Source organism: Macaca mulatta, chromosome 9 (genome assembly GCF_049350105.2).
Source record: "Macaca mulatta isolate MMU2019108-1 chromosome 9, T2T-MMU8v2.0, whole genome shotgun sequence".
NCBI classification, from domain to species: Eukaryota; Metazoa; Chordata; class Mammalia; order Primates; family Cercopithecidae; genus Macaca; species Macaca mulatta.
The window spans coordinates 107,768,344-107,793,962 of record NC_133414.1 but is presented as its reverse complement, the minus strand read 5'-3'; the positions used below and the strand labels follow the sequence as shown (position 1 = coordinate 107,793,962).

General features: G+C 39.2%; 3 protein-coding genes across 23 annotated transcripts in view; 2 read left to right on the top strand and 1 right to left on the bottom strand.

The window, feature by feature from the left end:
• Positions 1 to 25,619, top strand: part of TCTN3 (tectonic family member 3) — a 150,716-nt gene that overhangs the window by 38,745 nt on the left and 86,352 nt on the right. The gene's annotated exons all lie outside the window — the stretch shown is intronic.
• ENTPD1 (ectonucleoside triphosphate diphosphohydrolase 1) overlaps positions 1 to 25,619 on the bottom strand; it is a 205,866-nt gene that overhangs the window by 121,069 nt on the left and 59,178 nt on the right. For 4 of the 21 annotated variants that reach the window (XM_077946963.1, XM_077946956.1, XM_077946960.1 and 1 more), the window contains exon 1: positions 20,835 to 20,925. The exons of 16 other annotated variants lie outside the window; for them this stretch is intronic. In XM_077946963.1, coding sequence (XP_077803089.1) covers positions 20,835 to 20,850 — 16 coding nt within the window. In that variant the 5' untranslated portion in view covers positions 20,851 to 20,925. Of the gene's footprint in view, positions 1 to 20,305; positions 20,451 to 20,834; positions 20,926 to 25,619 lie in introns of those variants that run through there. One more of the 21 variants, XM_077946948.1, reaches the window with a different exon arrangement.
• LOC114670014 (uncharacterized) overlaps positions 1 to 25,619 on the top strand; it is a 152,597-nt gene that overhangs the window by 122,391 nt on the left and 4,587 nt on the right. The gene's annotated exons all lie outside the window — the stretch shown is intronic.

Below are 25,619 nucleotides of genomic sequence, written 5' to 3'. Positions count from 1 at the left end.
CTACCAATGACTTTCTTCACAGAATTTAAAAAAAAACTACTTTAAAGTTCCTATGGAACCAAATAGAGCCCACATTGCCAAGACAATCCTAAGTCAAAGGAACAAAGCTGGAGGCATCACGCTCCCTGACTTCAAACTGTACTACAAGGCTACAGTAACCAAAACAGCATGGTACTGGTACCAAAACAGAGAGACAGACCAATGGAACAGAACAGAGGCCTCGGAAATAACACCACACATCTGCAACCATCTGATCTTTGACAAACCTGACAAAAACAAGAAATGGGGAAAAGATTCCCTATTTAATACATGGTGCTGGGAAAACTGGCTAGCTACATGGAGAAAGTGAAACTGGATCCCTTCCTTACACCTTATACAAACATTAATTCAACATGGATTAAACACTTAAATGTTAGACATAAAATCATAGAAACTCTAGAAGAAAACCTAGGCAATATGATTCAGGACATAGGCATGGGCAAGGACTTCAAGACTAAAACACCAAAAGCAATGGCAACAAAAGCCAAAATAGACAAATGGGATCTAATTAAACTAAAGAGCTTCTGCACAGGAAAAGAAACTACCATGAGAGTGAACAGGCCACTTACAGAATGGGAGAAAATTTTTGCAATCTGACAAAAGGCTAATATCCAGAATCTACAAAGAACTTAAACAAATTTACGAGAAAAATACAAACAACCCCATCAAAAAGTGGGCAAAGGGTATGAACAGACACTTCTCAGAAGAAGACATTTATGCAGCCAACAGACACATGAAAAAATGCTCATCATCACTGGCCATTAGAGAAATGCAAATCAAAACCACAATGAGATACCATCTCACACCAGTTAGAATGGCTATCATTAAAAAGTCAGGAAACAACAGATGCTGGAGAGGATGTGGAAAAATAGGAACGCTTTTACACTGTTGATAGGAGGGTAAACTAGTTCAACCATTGTGGAAGATAGTGTGGCAATTCCTCAAGGATCTAGAACTAGAAATACCATGTGACCTAGCAATCCCATTACTGGGTATCTACCAAAGGATTATAAATAATGCTACTATAAAGACACATGCACATGTATGTTCATTGCAGTATTATTCGCAATAGCAAAGACTTGGAACCAACCCAAATGTCCATCAGTGATAGGCTGGATTAAGAAAATGTGGCACATATACACCATGGAATACTATGCAGCCATAAAAAAGGATGAGTTCATGTCCTTTGCAAAGACATCGATGCAGCTGGAAACCATCATTCTGAGCAAACTATCATAAGGACAGAAAGCCAAACACCACATGTTCTCACTCATAGGTGGGAATTGAACAATGAGAACACTTGGACACAGGGCAGAGAACATCACACCCCAGGACCTATCATGCGGTGGGGGGGCAGGGGGAGGGATAGCATTAGGAGAAATACCTAATGTAAATGATGAGCTAATAGGTGCAGCAAACAAACATGGCACATGTATACCTATGTATCAAACCTGCATATTTTATACATGTACCCTAAAACTTAAAGTATAATTAAAAAAACAAAATCTTTGATAGCCAGGCATGGTGGCTCATGCCTGTAATCCCAGCACTTTGGGAGGCTGAGGTGAGACGATTGCTTGAGGCCAGGAGTTCAAGACCAGCCTGAGCCCCATAGTGAGATCTCATCTCTACAAAAAAATTAAAAATTCACCAGGCATGGTGTCATGCACTTGTAGTCCCTGCTACTCAAGAGGCTGAGGCAGAAGTGAGCCATGATCACATCACTGCACTCCAGCCTGGGTGACAGAGTGAGACTCTGTCTCCAAAAAAAAATAAAAAGAAAAAGAAGCATCTTTGAGTAGTATAGATGTAATATGTGAGGAGGGTTTTTGGAATAGGCAATAAAACAGAAATATATCAAGGCCTCTGAAACACTGTTATATGAAAACCCAGCAACTGAGTGGAGAACGGCCTACTTATACCACTGAGCAATTAGGAAGCATCTGAGTAATTAGTTGCTGTTTTTGATTTAACAATTGATTTGTTAGTTTGGATGTAAAAAGAAGAAGTTTTCATGATTGCTTTAAATGTTTGTGTAGGCTGGGGACTTCACAACTCCAGGGGTGTTATTTACACCCTAGACCATCTGGATACCACTGGAGTTATGCCCCAACAATCTACCGGTTGTATGCAGCAGACCTGGTTGGGTACGTAGGAGTCACGGACAGGCCTTTCAGAATCTACCATGGAGATAAATTGCAATATTTTCTGTAACATGTCCTCAATATCTAAGATCATTTTACATATTAGGATGAATCATAAGAAACTGCCAAGATGACAATTTTTGACTTACAAAACTGTCCATTTCAAATTGTTCAACCTAATAAATATTTGTAAAATCCAATATTTGTAAAATGGGATATTGCAGGTTAAGAATTGGACAAATTAGCATTACCTTTTAAGAGTTTCTCAGTTATCGAGGAGCCAGCAGTTCAACCTGCTCTAATGTGTGGGCCTTGCTGTGTATGGGTTGGGGTGAGTCAAAGTAAAACAGAAGCAGTATAGGATGGGGATGAAGGCTTTCATCAATCACTGGAGTTCACTGAAAGATGACTTTCCTATAATTTTATTGAGCTTTGCTTTACTGAACTTCGCAGATACTGCATTTTTTACAAATTAAAGGTTGCGGTGACCCTGTGTCAAGCAAAGCTATCGGCTCCACTTTTTCAAGAGCGTATGCTCACTTTCTGTCTCTGTAATATATTTTGGTAATTCTTGCCATATTTAAAACTTTTTCATTATTATTAGACTTGTTATGTAGATCTGTGATGAGTGATCTTTGATGTCACTATTGTCACTGTTTTGGGATGCCATGAACTGTACCATGTAAGACGGCAAATTTAATAAATGTAGTGTGTGTTCTGACTGCTTCACTACCATGTTTCCTTGTCTCCACCATTCTCCTCGGGCTTCCCTATTCCCTAAGACATAACATATCAAAATTAGGCCTGTTAATAATGCTACAATGACCACTAAGTGTTCAAGTGGAAGGAAGAGCCATACATCTCTCACTCGAAGTCAAAAGCTAGAAATGATTAAGCTTACTGAGGAAGGCATGTCAAAAGCTGAGATGGGCTGAAAGCTAAGCTTCTTGCATAAAACAGCCAGGTTGTGAGCACAAAGAAAAATTATTTTAAAAAAGTAAACACACTACTACAGTGAACACACAAATGATGAGAAAGACAAACTTATTGCTGATACGGAGAAAGTCTGAGTGGTCTGGATAGAAGATCAAACCAGCCACAACATTCCCTTAAGCCAAAGCCTAGGGCTTTGACCAGAGCAAGACCTGAACTCCCTTCAGTTCTATGAAGGCTGAGAGACGTGAGGAAGCTGAAGAAAAGTCAGAAGCCAGCAGAAGTTAGTTCATGAGGTTTAAGAAAAGAAGCCAATTCTGTAATGTAAAAGTGCAAGATGAAGCAGCAAGTGCTGATGGAGAAGCTGCAGCAAGGTATCCAGAAAAGCATGCTAAGATCATTGATGAAGGTGGCTACATGAAACAACAGACTTTCAATGTAGATGAAATAGCTTTCTTTTGGAAGAAGATGCCATCTAGAACTTTCACAGCTAGAGAGGTGAAATGCCTGGCTTCAAAGCTTCAAAGGACAGGATGACTCTCTTGTTAAAGGATAATGAAGCTGGTGACTTTAAGTTTAAGCCATTACTAATTGACCATTCTGAAAATCCTAGGGCCTTTAAGAATTATGTTAAATCTGCTCTGCCTGTGCTCTATAAATGGAACAAAAAAGGCTGGATGACCATAAATCTGTTACAGTATGGTTTACTGAATATTTTAAGCCCACTGTTGATGTCTGCTTCTCAGAAAAAAATGTTCCTTTCAAAGTATTACTGTCCATTGACAATGCACCTGGTCATCCAAGAGCTCTGATGAAGATATACAAGAAGATAAATGTTTTCATGCCTGCTAATACAACATCCATTCTGCAGCCTATGGTTCAAGGAGTGCTATGGTTTGGATATTTATCTCCTCCAAGCCTCTCACTGAAATTTTATCCCCAGTGTTAGAGGTGGGGCCAAATGGAAGGTGTTAGGTCATGGGGGCAGATCCCTCATGCATAGATCAATGACCTTCTTTGGGGGTTAGTGAGTTCTTACTCTATTAGTTCCCATGAGAGCTAGTTGTTAAAAAGAGGCTAGCACCGGCCCCTCTATACCTTGCTTCCTCTCCCACCATGTGATCGCTGCATACTCTGGCTCCTCTTCACCTTCCTCCAGCAGTGAAAGCAGCCTGAAACCCTCGCCAGATGCCCAGTCTTTAGCTTTCAAGTCATCAGAATTGTGAGCCAAATAAACTTTTCTTTCTTTATAAATTTCCATGTCTCTGGTATTCCTTTATAGCAACACAAAACAAAGTAATTTTGACTTTCAAGTCTTATTTAAGAAATACATTTAGTAAGGTATTATACTTATAAATATATTTAGTAAGGTATGTATAAAAATATTATACATAATGATTTTTCTGATGGACCTGGGCAAAGTAAATTGAAAGCCTTCTGGACAAAAATTACCATTCTAGGTGCCATTAAGAATATTCATGATTCACGGGAGGAGGTCAAAATACCAACATTAACAGGAGTTTGGAAGAAGTTGACCCCAACCCTCAGGAATGACTTGGAGGGGCTCAAGACTTCAGCAGAGAAAGTGACTGCAGAAGTGATGGAAACAGCAGGAGAACTAGAATTAAAAGTGGAGCCTGAAGATGTGAATGAATGACTGCAGTCTTGTGATGAAACTTGAACAGGTGTCAAGTTGCTTCTTATGGATGAGCAGAGAAAGTAGTTTCTTGAGATGGAATCTACTCCTGGGGAAGATACTGTGAATATTGTTGAAATGATAGCAAAGGATTTACAATATTACTTAAACTTGCTCAATGAAACAGCAGACGTGCTTGAGGAGGATTGACTCTAATTTTGAAAGAAGTTCTACTGTTAGTAAAATGTTATCAAACAGCACCACATGCTACAGAGAAATCTGTGATAAAAAGAAGAGTCATTCAATGTGACAAACATCATTATTGTCTTCTTTTAATACACTGTCATAGTCACTCCAACCTTCAGCAATCAACACCTGATAAGTCAGCAGCATAAACATCAAGGCAAGACTCTCCACCAGCAAAAAGAGTACCACTCACTGAAGGTTCAGATGATTGTTAGCATTTTTTTTAGCAATAAAGTACTTTTAATTAAGGTGCATTGATTTTTAGACATAATGCTATTGTACACTTAATGATACAGTATCATGTAAACATAACTTTTATATGCACTGGGAAACCAAAAATTCATATTACTCTTTTAATCATATTACTTCCTTTGTAGCGGTCTGGAACAAAACTTGCAATAACTTTGAAGTATGTCTGTACTACAGTGAGTAAGATTTTAGAGAGAAAATATATGACCAGTAAAGCTAAAAAGAAGTCAGGAAAACTCCAGGAAGCCTTCAGATACATGAAGGAATATCTAATGGATGGTTGTTCTTCACTAACGGGAAAACATTTGTACTCCTAAAGAGGGAATGTATCTGAGAAGCACATCTTCTCTCATGAAAAAGGACATCTCTAATTGTTCAGAGTTCATGCCTAGAGATACACTGGGGGACTAGTTTGGGATAAGTGGGAGCCAAGAGTTTTCAGGAAAAAGTTAAATGTCATCAAGGTCCAAGGAATCATATGGAACATCACTAAAAGGAGGTTGAAATGCTATAGAATGCATGGTAGCAAGAAAAGGAGAGGGGCTTTTTCAAAACAGGCAAGGGAACTGGGCACACTCAGCCACCAACCAGTTGTGCAATATGAGCACATTCCTTCCCACCTCAGGACTTCAATGTTTCTCACTCATACACTGCTGAAATTTGGAAAGAAATTTGGAAATTCTACTTTTAAGAATTGATCCTAAAGGAATTGGTCCTAAAGAAATTGTCAAAGATGTGAAATGAGGTTAATCCACAGAAGTTATAATATAATTATATATTTGGAAAATAACTTGCAAATGTTTTTGAAAAACAATTTGGAAAATAATTGGAAGTTTCCCAAATGCTTCCCAAAAGGAAATGGTTAAATAGACATATGGTACATATTCAAATGATGGAATATTATATGCAGCCATTAAAAGATCGTATGGTAAAAGCCACTCAATTGTCACGACAAACTGTAAAGTAAAATTGAGGATTACAATTGGTATGCATAACGTGGCTCCAAATTTGTAGAAAATAAATACAAAAAAAAAATAAAAAGTAAGCCAAAGAGAGGGAACAAGAGAAAGACTAAAAAGTCATATGACAGAGTTACAAGTAGTAAACTTACACAAATTTTTATTTTCTTATTTATTCTTTATATATTCTAAATTTTGTTATAAACCTGTATTATTTTTGTAATTAAGACAGATAGCAAATGTAATTAATTTCATTTTAATTAAGAGATTTGAGGATATTTAAGTGTCTTCCAGCACCAAAATCCACTGAGTCTTTTTAAAATGCCAAATGCAGATACGTACACCACATTTGAAATGTGATCTTCTACTCCTCCCCAGCCCTAATCCTCCATTAGTTTTGCAAACAGATCTGCTCTCTGAAGTCATAAGGCAGTTCTGGGAAGAGTAACATACTGTCACCTGGAGTTTGGGCTGTCTCTTCACAATCTGAATCTTAGAGCAAGCTTTTTGAGAAAAACACAATTGAAAAAGACCATACTTCCTGCCCTGAAAGGCCTCTGGCTTTTCTTTCACAGAAAATGTCTGCAGTTTGGATAGACATCAGCACCAGGAAGTTACACACCTTTCTGTAAATATTTCCATCCCTAAAAGACTTCCTCTACTTGTGAAATCTTTACTAACAACCTTCAACATTCACTATGCCAAATGCCAGGGTCAATTTTCAGTTTCATATTTTACCCATGAGCAGCATTAGACTCAGTTAGACCCAGTTGAAACACTTTTCTCTGATGGCTCCCAGGACACCATACTCACCTACCTAGTTTATCCCCCTTCCCCCACTCCAACACTCTCTCTCTCTCTCTCTCTCTCTCTCTCTCAACCTTCTTGGACGGTTTCTCATCCTGTACCCAACCTTTAAAGTTGGAGCATCTGGCTTAGTGCTTAGAGCATTGTTGTTGCTGTTTTTTCTAGTTACGCTCACTTACCCAGTCTCATTGGATTTAAATCCTGTCTCACTCAGTTTAAACACCACCTGATGACCTAAATTTATATCTCAAGCCCAGTCTTCTTCCCCAAACTCCAAATTTGTATATCCTTCTGCTCTCTTTGAAAGACCCATGTCAAACAGGCATCTGAAAATTAACACACCCAAAACTGAGATCCTGATCTTCCCACTCAAAGCTATTCCTCCTACAGTCGTCTCATCTCAAGGCAACTCCATCCTTCAGTTTCTTGGAAGGCCCAAAACCTTGGAGTCAAGTTTCCTTCTCTCTTGTTTCCCATTCAAATCCAACTAGCAGATTTTATTGGCTCTACTAGGTCCAAAATCCAATCACTTTTCACCACATCCACTGCTACTACCTAGAAATGGACACCATCATCTTTTACCTGTATTACTGCAGTAGTCTCCCAACTAGTCTCTCTTCTTCTGCTCATATCCCTTTATGTCTATTCTCTACAATGCAGCCAGAGTGATCCTATTAAAACGTGAATTGGATAAAGTCACTCCTGTGCTCAACACTCACAGTGGTTTCCCATTGCTCTGTAAGTAAAAGTCAAAGGCTATATAGTGGTCTGCAGGATGCTAGACATTCTGTTTAGGCCAAACCTACCTCTCAGCTCTCACCTCCTTGCTTTCTCCACTCCAACCACACTGGATTCTTTGTTGTTTCTTAAACACCTAATTTCTCCCCAGAATTTTGTACATGTTGGTTCCTCTGCGTGGAATGTTCTTCAAAGAAACAGCCACATTAGCAGCCATATGCTACCTACCACAAGTCTAAAGAGATCATAGAAATGATATCCAACAAAGGCTCAGGAAAACTGCTAAGCAGTGGAACAGGAGCTCACTCCCTAATTCAATAGAGGTTTGCTCTCAGTGGGGAAGGAACAAAGGCTCATTCCTGAATGCCTTTATGCCTCTGGATAACCATATTGATAAAGCTCTGACAGCCCTAGTAACTTTATCTTCTGGAACGTGACTACTGTACATGGCGAGAAGACTTTCGCCTTCTTTCTTGGATCTGAGTGAACTTTTCTGCTCAGAGGATTTAGATGTCTCCTCATATTTAGATGGGGATCTAGCATTTGGTGATTGCATTTTTCCAAGATCTGAACAGAACCTGAGGGAGCCATGGGCAGACTATGCATTCTATCCATATCTAACGTTAGACTGGGATAAATCTCCCCCAATACATCCTTAAATACTTTTTAGGATAGGTGAAAAACACATTCATCCATACATACATACAAAAGGAATCTCTTTTCTTTCAAGGATAAGGCCTTAGATTAAATAAATTTGCAAGAAAATAGAAAGAACAATGAAGGAAAAGCTTGCCTCTAAAATAGATATGAGGCAGGAATAAGATGGAAATCTTTTGTTTTTTTTGAACTCTGTACAAGAGGATGTTGCCATAAACAAGCTAAAATAAAAGATTTCATGGAAGCCAAAAACATTGTAACTGAATGAAAGTTTATACTGGAGATAGTTAAGGAAAATTGAATCAGTGATATAGAGGAAATTCTTAGGAAAATAGTCTCAGAATGCAATGAAGAATAAATGAAGAAAATGAAAGGAATAAAGAAGGAAGGAGAAAGAAAGAAAGAAAGAAAGAAAGAAAGAAAGAAAGAAAGAAAGAAAGAAAGAAAGAAAGAAAGAAAGAAAGAAAGAAAAAAGAAAGGCAGACAAAGAGAAAAGAAAAGAAAAAAGAAAAGAATGAGAGAAAAAGAGAGAGAGGGAGGGAGGGAGGGAAGGAAGGAAGGAGGGAAGAAGGGAGGGAGGGTGGAAGGTAGGCAGGCAGGCCTCAGGCAGGCAATTTAGAGATAAGAGATTCAAATAATAGGTCCCTGAAGAAGAAAAACAAACAAAGGAAACAGGAGCATTAATCAAAGTTGTGACAGAAGAAATCTTTCTTGCTCCTAAATAAGTCCTAAATTTGGAAATCAAGAGGGTTTACCATATTCCAGGCAAAAATTTTTGAAAGGAAGTCTATATCCAGTTGTCTTATTGTGAAAGTTGTAAATTTCAGAAATGAGGAACAAAAACCATTCAGGCTAAAAAACAGTTGTCCTCAACTTCTGAGTCTGTTTTGTGCTGTTACAACAGACTGAGTCATTTATAAACAACAGAAGTTTATTTGGCTCACAGTTCTGTTGGCTGGGAAGTTCCAGATCAAGGGGCCAGCATCTGGCGAGGGCCTTCTTGCTGTGTCATCCCATGGCAGAAAGCAAAGGGCAAGAGAGCATAAGAGCAAGAGATCAAACTCACAGCTTCAAGTCCTTTTATTATTGGCATTGATCCATTCATGAGGGAGGAGCCCTCATGACCCAAACACCTCCCAGTAGGTCTTGCCTCCCAACGCTGTTATATTGGGGATTAAGTTTTGAACATATGCTTTTAGGGGGACATATTCAAACTATAGTAATTTCTTTACAGCATCAAACTTCTCAAGACAATGGAGGAATATTTCCAATGACTTGAGGGGGAAAGATTGCTATATTTAAGAGAAGTTGTCTCTCTTTTATAACATTGATTCCCTTTCTAAAAAATTAATATGCTTACTAAACCATTATGAAAGGAATCAAGATTAGGGACCCAAGAATGGGGAAAGGCATAGTGAGATAAGAACTATATTAAAATTCATTAAATTCATGGAGGGATGAGTTTGATTATTAATATCCAAACAAAGAGAAAAACATCCTGTGAAATAAATGACTAATATAATTTTTACTATTTGAATTTATAACATTGTCAAATTAAATATTTAAAATAAGAAAAAGGAGGACACAGGGACACAAAAACTCTTAACCCTTCTCTCATAATGGGGTCAAAAATTACTAACTTCACTTCGATATTAAGATAAATTTAAGCTCAGGAATGCTTTCCTTTTTTTTTTTTTTTTTTTTTTTGAGATGGAGTCTCGCTCTGTCTCCCAGACTGGAGTGCAGTGGTGTAATCTCAGTTCACTCAAGCTCTGCCTCCCAGGTTCCTGTCATTCTCCTGCCTCAGTCTCCCAAGTAGCTGGGACTATAGGCAGCCACCACCACGCCCAGGTAATTTTGGTTTTTTTTTTTTGTATTTTTAGTAGAGATGGAGTTTCACCATGTTAGCCAGGATGGAATGATTTTCTTTTATTTCCATAGCCTGAGCAACATAACAAGACCCTGTGTCTACAAAACAAAAAAATCAGCTGGGTATGGTGGTGCACGCCCATAGCCCTAGCTACTCGGAAGGCTGAGGCAGAAGGATCACCTGAGCCCAGGAGTTCAAGGTTACAGTGAGCTATGATTATGCTACTGCACTCCAGCCTGGGTGACAGAGCAAGACCTTGACTCAAAAAAAAAAAAAAAAAAAAGATTGCTACAAGTACAATTAAAAATAAGATGTCCATTATTCACAGCTTTGTGGAAATATAAAAACAAATAACAAAGTCTAGAGTCTGTAGAGTAAAAAGCATAACAGAAAAAAATTAAACACTAAAGAGAATAAAATGAAAAAAGGCAGGTAAAATAAATGTGCACTGTTTAAATTCCTCTATTAAAACAGAGAATCAAATTGGATTTAGAAAGATTAAAAACAGACAAAACATATCAGCCAAATGGGGGGGGGGAACAGAATTTAAGACTAAAAAAGTAGATAAAAATGAGTTATTTCAATTTTATCAAAATATGAACTGCAAAAACATACAAAACATGAGTAGAGGTAAATAGACAACAGACAATTGTATTGAATTAAATGAATCTTAATTGCATTAAGAGCATGAAGTCACTATTATTTGAAGCACTGTTAAAGAATCTAAGAACTTATGAGGAATACAGTATTGAGGGTAATTGAGGTTAAAAGTAAATCTATAACAATTGTTTCACCAATTAACAAAATTTGATTATAGACTACAATTGAAAGTATTCTATCAGTGTTAGATCTCCTGAGTTTGATTACTGTACTGTGGTTATATAAGAGAATATCTTTGTTCTTGGGAAATACATACTGAAATCTTTAGGGGCAAAGGAACATAATATATACAACTTATTCTCAAATGGTTCAGGAAAAATACTGTATGTGACTGTTATATGTGGGAGAAACAGAAAAGGGAAGAGAGAATGATAAAGGAAATGTGGCAGAATTTTTTAACTTGGTAAATATTTGTGAAGTGCTCTTTGAATTGTTCTTGTAACTTTTCTGTAATTTTGAAGTCCTTTCAAAATAGAAAAATTAATACAACAACAAAAAATCTATGATAACAAACCAAAAATGAAATTTTACAACAATTACATTTATAACGGCACCAAAAAGAAAATAATACTTAGGAATAAATTTAACAAAAAAATACAAAAGTTACACTCTGAAAACTACAAAATATTACTTAAGGAAATTAAGTAAGACCTACATACACAGAAAGACATCACATGTTCATGGATTGGAAGATTTAATATTTTTAAGATGGCAATATTCTCCAAATAGATTTACCGAGTTGATGCAATCTTATTAAAATCTCAGCTGGCTTCCTTGCAAAAGTTGACAACCTGATCTTAAAATTCATAGGGAAGTTAATGAGACCCATAATACCCAAAACAATATTTTTAAAATAAAAAGAAATTGGAGGACTCACACTGCCTGATTTCAAAACTTACTACCAAACTTACTACCAAACTGTAGTAATCAAGAAATGTGGAACTGACATAGGGCTAGATATATAAAGAAATGGAATGTAACTGAGAGTCTAGAAAAAAATGCTCACACTTATGGGAAATTGATTTTCAACAGCGTGCCAAAACAATTAACAGGAGAAAATAATAATCTTTTCAACAAATGTTGCTGTAACAACTATATATTCACATAGAAAAACATGAAATTTGGCCCCTACCTCATAACATATACAAAAACTAACTCAAAGTGGATCAAAAACCTAAATGCAAGGGCTAAAACTATGTAGCTCTTTGAAGAAAATATAGATGTATGTCTTCATGACATACATTAGGCAATTAGGCAAACTATTAGGCAATAGTTTCTTAGATAGGACAACAAAAGCATAAGAACCAAAGAAACTATAGATTGAATATCATCAAAATTTAAAACTTTTAAATTTTGTGCTGCAAACAACACTGTCAAGAAAGTGAAAAGACAACCCACAGAATGGGAGAAAATTTTTGGAAATCATATATCTGAAAAGGGAATATATAAGGAATCATTGCAACTCAATTATAAACAGGTGAGCCAATTTAAAAAATGGGCAAAGGGGCCAGTAATCCCAGCACTTTGGGAGGCCGAGGCAGGTGGATCACCTGAGGTCAGGAGTTCGAGACCAGCCCAGCCAACATGGTGAAAGCCCGTCTCTACTAAATGTACAAAATTCGCTGGGCGTGGTGGCACGTGCCTGTAATCCCAGCTACTCAGGAGGCTGAGGCAGGAGAATCACTTGAACTCAGGAGGCAGAGGTTGCAGTGAGCCAAAATCATACCATCACACTCCAGCCTGGGCAACAAGAGTGAAACTCCACTTCAAAAAAAAAAAAAATGGGCAAAGGATCTGAACAGACATTTTTCCAAAAAAGATCCACAAATGCCCACTAAACATATGAACAGATTTTCAAAACCATCAGCCATCAGGGAAATACAAATCAAAACCTCAATGAGATACTACTTCACATTCATTAGGAAGGCTGTAATAAAAGATAGGTAATAACAAGTGTTGGCAAGGATGTGGAGAAATTGGAATCACCATATATTGCTGGTGGAAATGTAAATAGTCCAGCTGCTTTGGAAAACAGTCTGGCAGTTCATCAAATGGTTAAACATAGACATACAAGTGACCCAGCAATTTTGCTCCTAGGTATATAACCAAAAGAAATTAAAAACATAAGTCCACACCAAAACTTGTCCATGAATGCTCACAGCAGCATTATTCACAATGTCAAAAAACAAAAACAATCCAACTATCCATCAACTGATGAATAAAATGTGGTATATACATTCAGTGGGATATATGCTATGAAATGAATGTCCAGAATAGGCAAAATTGTGGAGACAGAAAGTAGATTGGTGTTTTCCTAGGACTCAGAAGACGGGGGGGCAGGGGTGGAGGGGCACGTAGGGAGGAAATGGGGAGTGCCCATTAATAGGTATGAGGTTTCTTTTCAGGGTGATAAAATGTTCCAAAATTGATTTTGGTGGTGGTACACAATCCTGTGAATATACTAAAACCACTGAATTGTCAACTTTAGGTTGGTGAATTATATGATATGTGAATTATATCAATTATATCTCCAGATAATAAGATCAACAACTATGGATTTGAATCTCAACTTCAGCACTTACCAACTGAGAGACTTTAACAATTGAGTTACTTAACATTAAATTATACCAACCTCCTAGGATTGTTGGAAAACTGAATTAACTGAATTAATCCACTATAAGTCTGTGTGTTAACTAACTAAAGCCACCAGCACTTCCTTTCATTAAACTCTTACCGTATTCATTTCCTTTGCCTGCTATAACAAATTACCATTAAAAACTCAGTGGTTTAAAACAACACACATTTATTCTCTTACAGCTCTGGAAGTCTGAAGCCTGAAATCAGTTTCACTGGACTGAAATCAAGGTGTTGGTAGGACTAAGCTCCTCTCTACCCATCGGAGAATATTATGGTTGGAGATAAATTACCATATAATTGAAAAGACTGGATTGATTAATAAATATCCAATTTTATATCCTAAAAACATACAGCTTCTTCACAAGTGTTCATAGATTTATACAAACCCACCATATGCTTAGTTACAAGGAAACCTCAGAAATTATAAAGCCATATTCTTTAACCATCATGGAAAAAGTGAAAAATTAATCATAATGGCTAAACAAAAATAAAAATCATTTAGAATCTTCTAAAAGTAATATCCTGGGCTACAGAGAATAAAAATATGATGTCAAACTATTTAGAAAACTATGACACCACATATAAAAATGTGTTGGATCTATTCACAGTAAGAACAGATTCAGAAAAACTATCACAGGCCAAGTGCAGTGGCTCACACCTGTAATCTCAGCATTTTGGGAGGCCTAGGCAGGCAGATCACTTGAGTGCAGGAGTTCTAGACCAGCCTGGGCAACATGGTGAAACCCCATCATAACAAAAATAAATAAATAAATAAATAAATACCGAAAAACTATTATAAGTATGGCAGGAAAACTTGAATACCTTTATATGATAAAGCACTCACATATGTTGATTAAAAACGTCAAATCCAAATAAGTATTATAATAAACAGGAAAAGGATGTAAAAAGTATACAAAAGAAGTATATCATGTGAAAAATGTCAAATTTACTGTAATTAAAGAAATACAAACTAAAACAATCTAAAAATTGATAAGATTATTTAAAAACAAAAACACCAAAGCTGTCAGGGATGCCACAAAACAGTAACTGCTTTTGAGAGCATGAAGGGCCCAACCTTTGGGAAGGTGACCTGGCAACAGTAATCAAGAACTTTAAAAAACATTAACAAGTTTCAATCTAGTAAGTCTATTTGTCGGATCCTATCCTCAGAGTGCAATCCTACATATGGAAAAAAACTTCCTGCACGAAGACATTTATTGGAAATGGAAACAACCTCAGTGTTCAATAACAGAAGAACTGTTAAATAAACCATGTGACTATAAAAAATACGCTAACAAAGACCACGCTATAAAATGGAAAATAGTTGTGCTTCACTGCTACAGTAAAACCAGGCTTTAAAACTGTATATATGGCCTAATGATCATGGTGCCATCTCATAATTTTTCAAGGTCCTACTCAAGTGAATGCCAAATGAGAGAAACAACCCAGGCATAGCAAAAAAGAACTGCCAGGAAATAGCACCAAAATATTACAAGTGATTGTTTTTCTTCCCTACTGTAATCTATAGTATCATGTTTTCTTTAACAGGCATGTGCTACGTTACTTTTATCCTCATGGACATAAAGCAATGCTTTACATCCTTCCTATGAATCAAAAGGAAACGCTTCATTTTTTTTTTTTGGCTTCTTTTTTTAATTTTTTAAATCAAGCAGTGGTTATGGAAGGAAACACCTCTTTGTGTAGGGCATGTACTGCCATTGTGGATCTCTAAAGTCACTTTGATATTCTAACAAAACTGCATGTCGCATACATGTTAGATAACCTCTACTTTGGATTCTTTTCTCCAAAAACTTATTTTCTCTTCACAACTCCCTCAAGTTTCCAAGCCTAAAGAAATTCCATCGGTTCTCTCTGCACCCACTTTCCTTGCTTTGCTCCTAGACTTATTCCCACCTTTCTTCTGCAGAGCATAGACAATGCCTCAGGCACACCGTTCCCAATCTCAGAGCCCTGAGCCCCTGCTACCTCTAGCTTCTTGGGACTCCAACACCCAGCACAAGGTTCTGCAGGCAGCCACACATTCTGCTCCAGTACTTCTCAAGCTGAAGGCAGAGAATAAGGGAAGTTTAGGGAAGCTTGGAGCCATGGAGAAAAGGTGGAGACATGTAGGAAATCTAACACAAGGCCTTTTTGTGTAACAGTAGTTTGTGTGTACTGAAGATTCCAGTTTCTAGGATTTGGCAAATTGGGAGCCTCAGTTTCCTGTTTTAGGGCATATATCTGCTGAATGAATAAATGAATTAGGCTTCCCATCACCCTGCAATGACAGCTGATCAGTGCTAGAAGTGGTAGCTTGGTGAGGGGGTGGAGAGTGGGAAGAGCTTGGTCATTTAGTACCAAAATAAGCCCTGAGACTAAGGCATGTGATGACCCTGGCACATTGCTAGTCAAAGTGTGGCCTGTGGAGGGGCAGCATTATCATCATCTGGGAACTTGTTAGAAATGTAGACCTACTTCAGAGCTATTGGATCAGAATCTGCATTTTTACAAGTTCTCTAATGATACATACCCATATTCAAGTTTGAGAAGCACTGCCTCAGAACACACATGCGTGCACACACACACACACCAATATCACCAAGACGAAAAAGTGATTCCACTCTTGCACACTTCACCAAACCATCAAGACATTTAGTGATTCTTCACCACAGGGGCTGCCCTTGATTTTGGCCTTCCTCCGAAGTACTTAAAAGAATAGACTCCACGTTATTTACTCCAGGCCTCACCTTCACTCTGCACAGATGCAGCCCATCACCTCTGGACAGTAGTGGGTGGGATTAAACCCTACTGCCCTTGAGCACCATCACTAGTTATAAAGAGCAGAGAAACAACCAAAAAGACAACACAAGGGGGAAAGCCCTCTCAAAACGTAATTTGACCAAGTAAAGGCAATACCAATCACAATGATTTATAAAAACTGTTTACCAGATGTAGGTTATTACCAAGGGTGCAATCATGATTAAGGAAATCATTTAATGTGCAGTTGATTGCTTTGTAAAGGCTTATTTGATTACACGACCCATAGTGAAGGATAAACTCTGTACTTCTGCCTTCAAATCTCCAAGATGGACATGTAAGTAGGTTGACTGCTCAGAGCTTGGGGAAAAAGGGGACTTTTTACTCTTAAATCTACACTATAGTTAAGGTAAAAGAGAGAAAAGATCTTTAAGCACTGCTGGGAGGGTGAAGGGGCTTGCCATGGGCACCAGATTCTACTCCTTTTTCTAGATCCAACTGAAGTGTCCCATCCTTTGAGAAGTTTCTCCAGAAGCCATCACTCCCTATTCTGCTTCTCATGGCACTTTTTCTTGTATTATTATTTTTTATTTTTATTTTGTTAGAGACAAAGTCTCATTATGTTGCCCAGGCTGGAGTGCAGTCGTTATTCACGGGTGCAAATATAGCACATTACAGCCTCAAACTTCTGGGCCCAAGCAATCCTCCTGCCTCAACCTCCTGAGTAGCTGGAACTACAAGCATGTACCACTGTGTCATGGCACTTGGTTTAGACTTATATTACAGCTCTTAGGGAGGTAGAATGTATCCATTAGGATCCCAGACTTTGCAGCCTAACTACATCAGTCAAAATTTCCCCTCTGCCTATTATTAGCTGTGTGACCTTAACCAAATGACCTTCTTCCACCAGCTGGAAGATGCGGAAACCAATATCACAGAATTTTTGTAAAGATTACACGAGACAACACATATAAAGCATTACAATGTTTGGCACATAATAAATAATCAATGTTAGCTATTATTATTAGCACTCCCAGCTATTATTATTAGGTTTCCCCACTAGACCATAAGCAAACTGTTTATCCAAGGATCTGTGTGGCATGGGAACTTACAAATGGTAGACACACAATAATATGTATCAAATTGGTTTGAAGGTATGCCAGGAAGGGGAAAGGGAGGGTGCTGGAAAAAACCGTAGTGTACTTTATGATTTTTCCCAGGGCCAACTTCTGTAGTGTTTGTTTTTATTTCATTACCAGAGTACATTATCTCAGACAGCAAGGTTACTATAAAGTAGGGCTAGAAAGACACTATTTATGGAACCAGATATTCTGTTCAGAGAAAGCAAAGTTGGCTATGAGGCACCTGAAATCTCCAGTTTGGCCCTTGGCTGAGCAGGGAGTGGGGGCTGAAGTTCAGCCAGAGCTTCACTTGCCCAACAGGGTGCCCTGGCATGGGGTTACATTATCTCTGAAAATCATCCACCCAAAGGGATGTATTTTGTTTTTCAGTGTATCCACATAGAGAGATGTCTTTACAGATTGTGCAAAAGATCTATATGTACCACTGGGGAACCCTACTGCAAACTCAAAGGTCCCCATTTTAAACCAGCCTCCTGAGTCTCAAATGAGCATTGGCTAAAATAATAATGCTTCACTCACTAAATATTTATTGAGTTCCCATTAAGGAGCTCAAGGTGCTAATGGCTGACAAGGACCTTTTGGACTTGCACAAGAGCCTGGTGTGTACCACCCTCTAAGGAAAGCTTGGGATGTTCTCTGATATGGACACCAAATTGAAGAACCTGTCCCAGGGGCTGATGAATGTGGCTGCCAAGTTGGCCCACAATAAGCACATCACAGGACCTCCCAGACCTCACGGAGGAGTTCACTGAACCTGACACCTTCACCATTGGCTGCTGAATCACATGTGCTCTTCCTGAATCAGTACTCAGCATCTGTCCACTTCCTGCATGGCTTCTGGCCCTCTATGACTGCTATATGGTCACCCTCTGTGGCTGCCTCCTGTACCCCATCATGACTGAGGCCCCTCTCCCACCACTCTGCCCACACTGATGAGAAAGTTGCCATAAGTTGAGAGACTAAAAATAAAATTGCACTAGACACTGCAGATCTAAAGGTGAATACATAAATTACAACTGGGGAGAGACAGAAGGTAATGCAGAGGGCAGGAGTGTGGACAAGTATGATAAGTGCCACCTTAGGCATAACTGATGAGGTACTATAGCAGCATCCAAGATGGGGGCTAATCTAGACTTGAAGGATTAGAGAAGGCTTAAAGGGGAATAACACCCAATATGAGACTTCAAGGAGTGATAGCAAATGTTAATATTTATTTAGCGATACTATACATCAGGCACTGTTCTAAAAACTTTGCATGAATCCTTCATTCAGTCCTTACCACAATCCTATAAGATAGATGTTATTATTATTTTCACGTTATAGATGATGAAACTGAGGCACACAGTAAATGGTGGAGCTGAAATTCAAACCCAGGCAGCTCAGCTCCAGACTAAAGGGGAAGGAGAGCACCGGATAGGCCCTTAAAACAGGAGACAGCGCCTAGCTTCAGTCTGAGGAAAGATGCAGTTCCTCTGGGGAACTGAAAGTAACTCAATGAGGCGCAGCTTGGGGTGGGGACAGACGTTCAGAGATAACTGGGCCTGCTCTGTAGGTTGGAAGAAAAACCAGAAGCAGAGGGTTTCAGATCCAGTCCAGACTTTTTTTTTTTTTTTTTTTTTTGAGACAGTGTCTCACTCTGTCACCCAGGCTGGACTGCAGTGGTGTAATCTCAGCTCGCTGCAACCTCCACCTCCCAGGTTCAGGTGATTCTCCTTCCTCAGCTCCCCAAGTGGCTGGGACCACAGGCGCACACCACCATGCCTGGCTAATTTTAGTATTTTTAGTAGAGACAGGGTTTCACCATGTTGGCCAGGCTGGTCTCGAACTCCTGACCTCAGGTGATCCGCCTACCTCAGCTCCCAAAGTGCTGGGATTACAGGTGCCAGCCACCACGCCCAGCCCCCCAGTCCAGACTTTTGACAACTAGCTGTGACTAGTGTCACCTAACTAACCCCTTCTGACCTCAGTTTCTCCTTTTTGTAAAAGATCATAATAACAATACCTGCTTCTCCTAGAGAATGGCCATGAGCATCAAATGATGAAAATGTATGTGAACTTGAGTGCAAAGTACAAATTCCTTCACAGACTTAAGACTTTATCAGTATCAAGGATTTGCGAACGTGAAATCCACAATGTCAGGGCACCAGAAAAAGCAGAGAAACAGTATTGGGGAGTGGAAAAGCCCACCAGCCCTGCCTCAGACCACCTCCATCCACACTCGGCCCTTACTAACTGTGAGATCTCAAGGTGAATTATCCTCTCAGTACCTCAATTTTGCCATCTGGAAAATGGGAATGATAATGGTAGCACTTGTAAGGTTCATGTGAAAAGTAAGTAGCACATGTAATATGCTAGGTACAGCTCCCAATACAGAATAAAGACTTAGTCAACATTAACAGCTATCATTATTGTTAAGTATTAAGAAATCTGTTGCCTACTTATGCTATTCTTCCATGTTCTATATGGTATAAGCATGTGGGAATGTTAGAAGTTAGAGATGATAGAGGAGGAGGAGAAGGAGATTTACAACTCTCCGCTCCCTCACTGCTGCAGAGATTCTTCCTGGCTCTCACACGCTGGCAAGCAGCTGGCTCTCCGTCCTGGCAGAAAATGCCCAAAAGAGGTAAAAGATAGAGACTGCACACCATCTGTGCAAACCAGGCTGCTCTTGTAGTTTTTAGACAAAATCTAAATGTAGTCAGATATGACCTGCCCTTTTAAGATAGAATTATTCTATTTCCTCTCTCCACCCCTCCCTGTCCCCCACTCTGTCCCTCACATAAAACTCCCCCACATATCTCAAGAAACTTTCAGCATTTTGAAAGACATACTCTGGGGTCCCGTTGTGACAGCCTCGTGCCACATTAACTTCTCTGTCTTGTTCCCAGCAAAGAAGCCTTTGCTAATTTCACAACAGGAAAGCATGCAAGAAATTCGAGAACAAAACAAATCTACACGCAGAGCCCAGCATCTTCAAGTAAACTCCCTGAGGTACAGACCCGAGGGTAGATGAGTCCGGACTGCAGATGAGGCAGCTGCCTCTTAAACTGCAAGGGGACAGAAAAAGTCATTTGCCTCTGAAAAACCAACTCTGAATACAAATTAGTAATGAATATTCATGAGCCCCTCCAGCTTGCTCTAGAGCCACCCTGGACTGCAACCCTGGACTCTGCTTCCTAAAAAGTTTCCCAAAGCTCTTTCTCTGCCTCCTCTCAGAAGGAAGAGGGTGGGAAAGTTCATTCAGGGCTTTTTGCCTCCAACTTTCAAGTACTTGCTTTTTGCTCTGGCTTTTATTTTTCCTTCTTTTTTTTTTTTTTTTTTTTTTTTTAAGGATTCAGATCAAATCAATTTTGGTCTTACCCTTTGTATCTTCCATAAGTAGCAGCTTTTGTTTTCCTCCTCTTTCCTCGTGTTTCCCCCCCCGCCTCTGCTTGCTGTGGTCCGTCTCCGTGAGAGAGGTACTCAAGGAAACAGAGATATAACAGACCCTTAGGCTCGTGGGAGGGGCTAAATTAGCCGGCCCCGTTTCGGAAGGAACCTCAAACCCTTGTCTTTTTCATTGACTAGAAAGGACAGATTGACTGAGGAGTCCAGCAGCTCATTTTCCTAAAGTTACTCGAAGCCTTTTCCAGGTTGTAATTTTTTTGTATCCTTGAAGCAATGTATATTCAAATCTCTCTTTCTCCCTTCTTTCCTCTCTCCCTTACTCCCTCCCTCTTCATCTCTCTCTCCCTCTCTTTGTTATAGAAATCCCTTTTTCTCCCTTGAAAAAGTCATCTCGGCTGCAAGCAAAAAAAGCTATTTCCTTACTGCAGTTATGAAGCTAGATAATAAGAAAGTTGTTACCTTGAAACCCACTCGAAAAACTGAAAGTCAAATACAATTCTTCCCTCCCCATAAAGCCTCTGGTCCCATGACCAGCAATCCTTTCTCAAGGCTCATTAGAGCAAAGGCTAACAGGTGACCCAAGCGATGAGTTTCCTGCAGGAGAAGCTGCATTATTGGTTGGAAGGCTGGGTGGAACCACAGAGGAGCTGCTCAATGGGAACCACTGCCTGGCTGTGAATTGATGAAAGTCATCCACCATTTCACAACTTTCACTTCCTACCTTTGAAGTCTAATGAGCATGAATTGCCACATCCAGACTATCAAGATTACCCCAATGTAGATGAGAACCTGAGCAAATTATTTTTAAACTGTGTAACAAAATTATTTTGAAATCAAAACAAGGGCTACCCTTTGAAAGGAAGGTAAGTCCTCAAGTCCCAAGGCAACTTGGCAGTTTCTCCCTCCACAAGGCTGTTGCAAACCTTAGCATTTCAGGTTTGAAAGATACCTCAGACATCGAGTCTAAACAAGGTTAGAGATGTGGAGGTAAAGCCACCTGCTCATGCTCACACACGATCTCTCCTATTTGCTACCATGCTCTCCAGCACCTAATACAGTTTCTCTCACAGCATGGGCTCTCAATAAATATTTGATGAATGGTTGAAAAAGTGAATGAATTACAGCAAAGCAGAAAGGTAGATCTGTTTTCCTGTTTCCTAGTTCTTGCTTTTTCTACATTACTTGTCTGGCATGAAAATTTGTATCTAAAGCCAATTATACCATATAAATGATTAAATTTGTGAGCCCTAAAGATTGTTTTGACTCTGTGTAGAAACTATATTCTCCAGCGAACTTTCAGTCATACTTTAATAATGATGAAGGATAACCTTTTAGTTTAGGCATCTGTTACTTTGCACGGTGCCACATGGTATATACTTAATACATTTTTATACTTTAACAAATTTGGAGATGTATAACAACACTTTATTTCTGAAATGCTTTATAGTTATAGGATTTTGCATGTATAATAACAACTAATTATATTGAATGAAAGACTCAATGGATGTCTTCTCTCGAGCCAGTTTAGACTACATCTCTAATAATGAATATTGGTCTGATATTCATCCTGTTATGATAAAATTGGTTTTGGGTGATATGATGGGATTTTTTGTAAAAACCAACAATATAATCAGTTTATGACTGACTGCCTTTGTACTATTGTTTTGGAGACAAATTTGAAAAGAGCATGTCCACAAAATATTCTGTGAATTACAGAATGGAAACCAAAACATCAAAGCCAGAAAGAGAAAAGAATGATCAAAGGGAATATCCAGAGGCTGAGGGGTAGGCAGGAGAAACAGACAGACAAGTACCTGAACTTGTCAATGAGAGACACACTTTGGTGGGTGCTGTGGCAACAGTTCTCTGCTTTATTACATTAGGACATTAAGTTCTTTTTTTTTCTGAGACAAGAGTTTTGCTCTTGTCTCCCAGGCTGGAGTGCAATGGAGCAATCTCAGCTCACTGCACCCTCTGCCTCCCGGGTTCAAGTGATTCTCCTGCCTCAGCCTCCCAAGTAGCTAGGATTACAGGCGCCCACCACCTTGCCCAGCTAATTTGTGTATTTTTAGTAGAGATGGGGTTTCACCATGTTGGTCAGGCTGGTTTCGAACTCCTGACCTCAGGTGATCACACCTGCCTCAGCCTCCCAAAGTGCTGGGATTACAGGCATGAGCCACCACGCCCGGCCTATTTTACTACATTCTTACATTCTTTTTTTGAGACAGAGCCTCACTCTGTCACCCAGGCTGGAGTGCAGTGGCATGATCTTGGCTCACTGCAGGCTCTACCTCCTAGGTTCAAGTGATTCTTGTGCCTCAGCCTCCCGAGTAGCTGGGATTATAGGTGTGCACCATTAAGCCCGGCTAATTTTTGTATTTTTAGTAGAGATTGGGTTTCACCATGTTGTCCAGGCTGGTCTCAAACTCCTGGCCTCAAGTGATCCACTTGCCTTGGCCTCCCAAAGTGCTAGGATTACAGGTGTGAGCCACAGTGCCTGGCCACAGTTCTCTATTTTAAACAAAATTAAAATTCAAGGTCACTTCAATCATGTTCTATCAGACGTTGTCGACAAAAGGTTACTTTGACAATTGACTCATTCTCTTTACATTTCATCAGAGAGAGAAAGAGTTAGTAAAAAGTAAATTGTTCTAGTACCCAACGTCTGGTTTAAACAGGAGAGGTAAAATCTCATTATAATAACTAGCACTTCTTAAATATTTGAAGTTCATCCACACTGAATATGGAGTAATAGAAACATAGTTTTAACCCCTAACTCATATTACATGAGCCTTTTGACAATATTTAATGCTTTTTATAGGTAATATGCTCTGTGCTACAATTTAATCATGTTGTCCAGGTTCGCACCCTCCTCATCATCAAGAAAATACTATGGTTAAGTATGTATTATCACCAATTCATACAAGAATAATTATAAAAGAGATGGGAGTTTGTGTGTATCTTTCTAAAGGCCTCAGAATTTATCTTAAAAAATAAATCTTCTTTCTTAACAAAAAATTATCATCATCGTCAATTTTGTTGTTTTTTGTAATCGAAAGTAGAAAATTAAAACTGCACTCAGAAAGATGGAGGAAGTTGTTAGAAAGGGGTAAAGATATTTGTCTGTCTTTTAATGATGAAATGGTCTTATAAGTTCTTAGAATGGTAGAATTTTCATTTTTCCTACACCTTCATCCTCTTTCATCCCCCTTGCATATAAAATATTTAAGTAATTCTCATTCTTAAAAACAAATTCTGTTGTTTAATGGTATAGAATATTAGTGTTGCAAGATGAATAAGTTCTTGAGATTGGCAGCTCAACAATGTGAATATACTTAAAAATACTTAAGTGTACAGTTAAAAATGATTAATATGGGCCAGGTGCATTGGCCTTCCCTGTTAACCCCAGCATTTTGGGAGGCTGAAGCAGTAGGTTGTCTTGAGGCCTGGAGTTTGAGATCAGCCTAGGCAACATAACAAGACCCCATCTCTACAAAAATAAAAATAAATTTTAAATGATTAATATGGTAACTTTTTTTTTTTTTTGAGACAGAGTTTTGCTCTTGTTGCCCAGGCTGGAGTGCAATGGCAACCACTGCCTCCCGGGTGCAAGCGATTATTCTGCCTCAGCCTCCTGAATAGCTGGGATTACAGGCATGTGCCACCACACCCAGCTAATTTTGTGTTTTTAGTAGACAGGGTTTCTCCATGTTGGTCAGGCGGCTGGTCTTGAACTCCTGACCTCAGGGGATCCACCCACCTTGGCCTCCCAAAGTGCTGGGATTACAGGCATGAGCCCCCGGGCCTGGCAATATAGTAACTTTTATGTCTATTTTATCACAATTTTTAAAAAATTAATTAAAACAAAAACAGCTCCTTCACAAACAAGCTACTAGAGACCATGGTCTACCTTTGCCTTACCTTCATCACCTCTATTCTCTCCTCATTCATTTACTCCTCCTTCCATTGCATTCCCGTTTCTCACCGCACAACCCCAATGAAACTGCCCTAAGATTGCAATGGCCTCTAAAGCAAAGACCAATTTGTGTTTTATCTTCTTGGATCTCTGTAGCATGGGCCATTATTGGCCTTCCTTCTTTCTTGAAAATTGATCTTTCCTTATTTTCCAGAATCCCCCTCATGTCAGTTTTTCCTCCTCCATCTGTGTACGATGGCTCCTTTTCAGTCAACTTTTGTGTCTCGTAAATGTTGGTATTCCCTAGACCTTCACCCTTTGCCTTCTCTCCCTACTTCACTTATTCTACCTAGGTCATAACTTCTCATGCCTTTACATTTCTGCCAAATCCACTCCCATGAGCTCCAGATCTATATTTCCATCCACCTACTGGGTGTCAAGAGAATATCCCACAAGCAGCTCAAACTTAGCATCCAAACTGTACTCTGTATCTTTACTTCCAAATCTGCTTACATCCGGTACCAGTATTCCCTCCTTTTTTTTTTTTTTTTTTGAGACTGAGTCTCACTCTGTCACCCAGGCTGGAGTGCAGTGGCACAATCTTGGCTCACTGCAACCTCTGCCTCCCAGGTTCAAGCAATTCTTGTGCCTCAGCCTCCCGAGTAGCTGGGATTGCAGGTGCACACCACCATGCCTGGCTAATTTTGTGTTAGGAAAGACAGGGTTTCGCCATGTTGTCCAGCCTAGTCTTGAACTCCTGACCTCAGGTGATAGGCCGCCTTGGCCTCCCAAAGTCCTGGGATTACAGGCATGAGCCACTGCGCCCTACCCCTACATTAGAT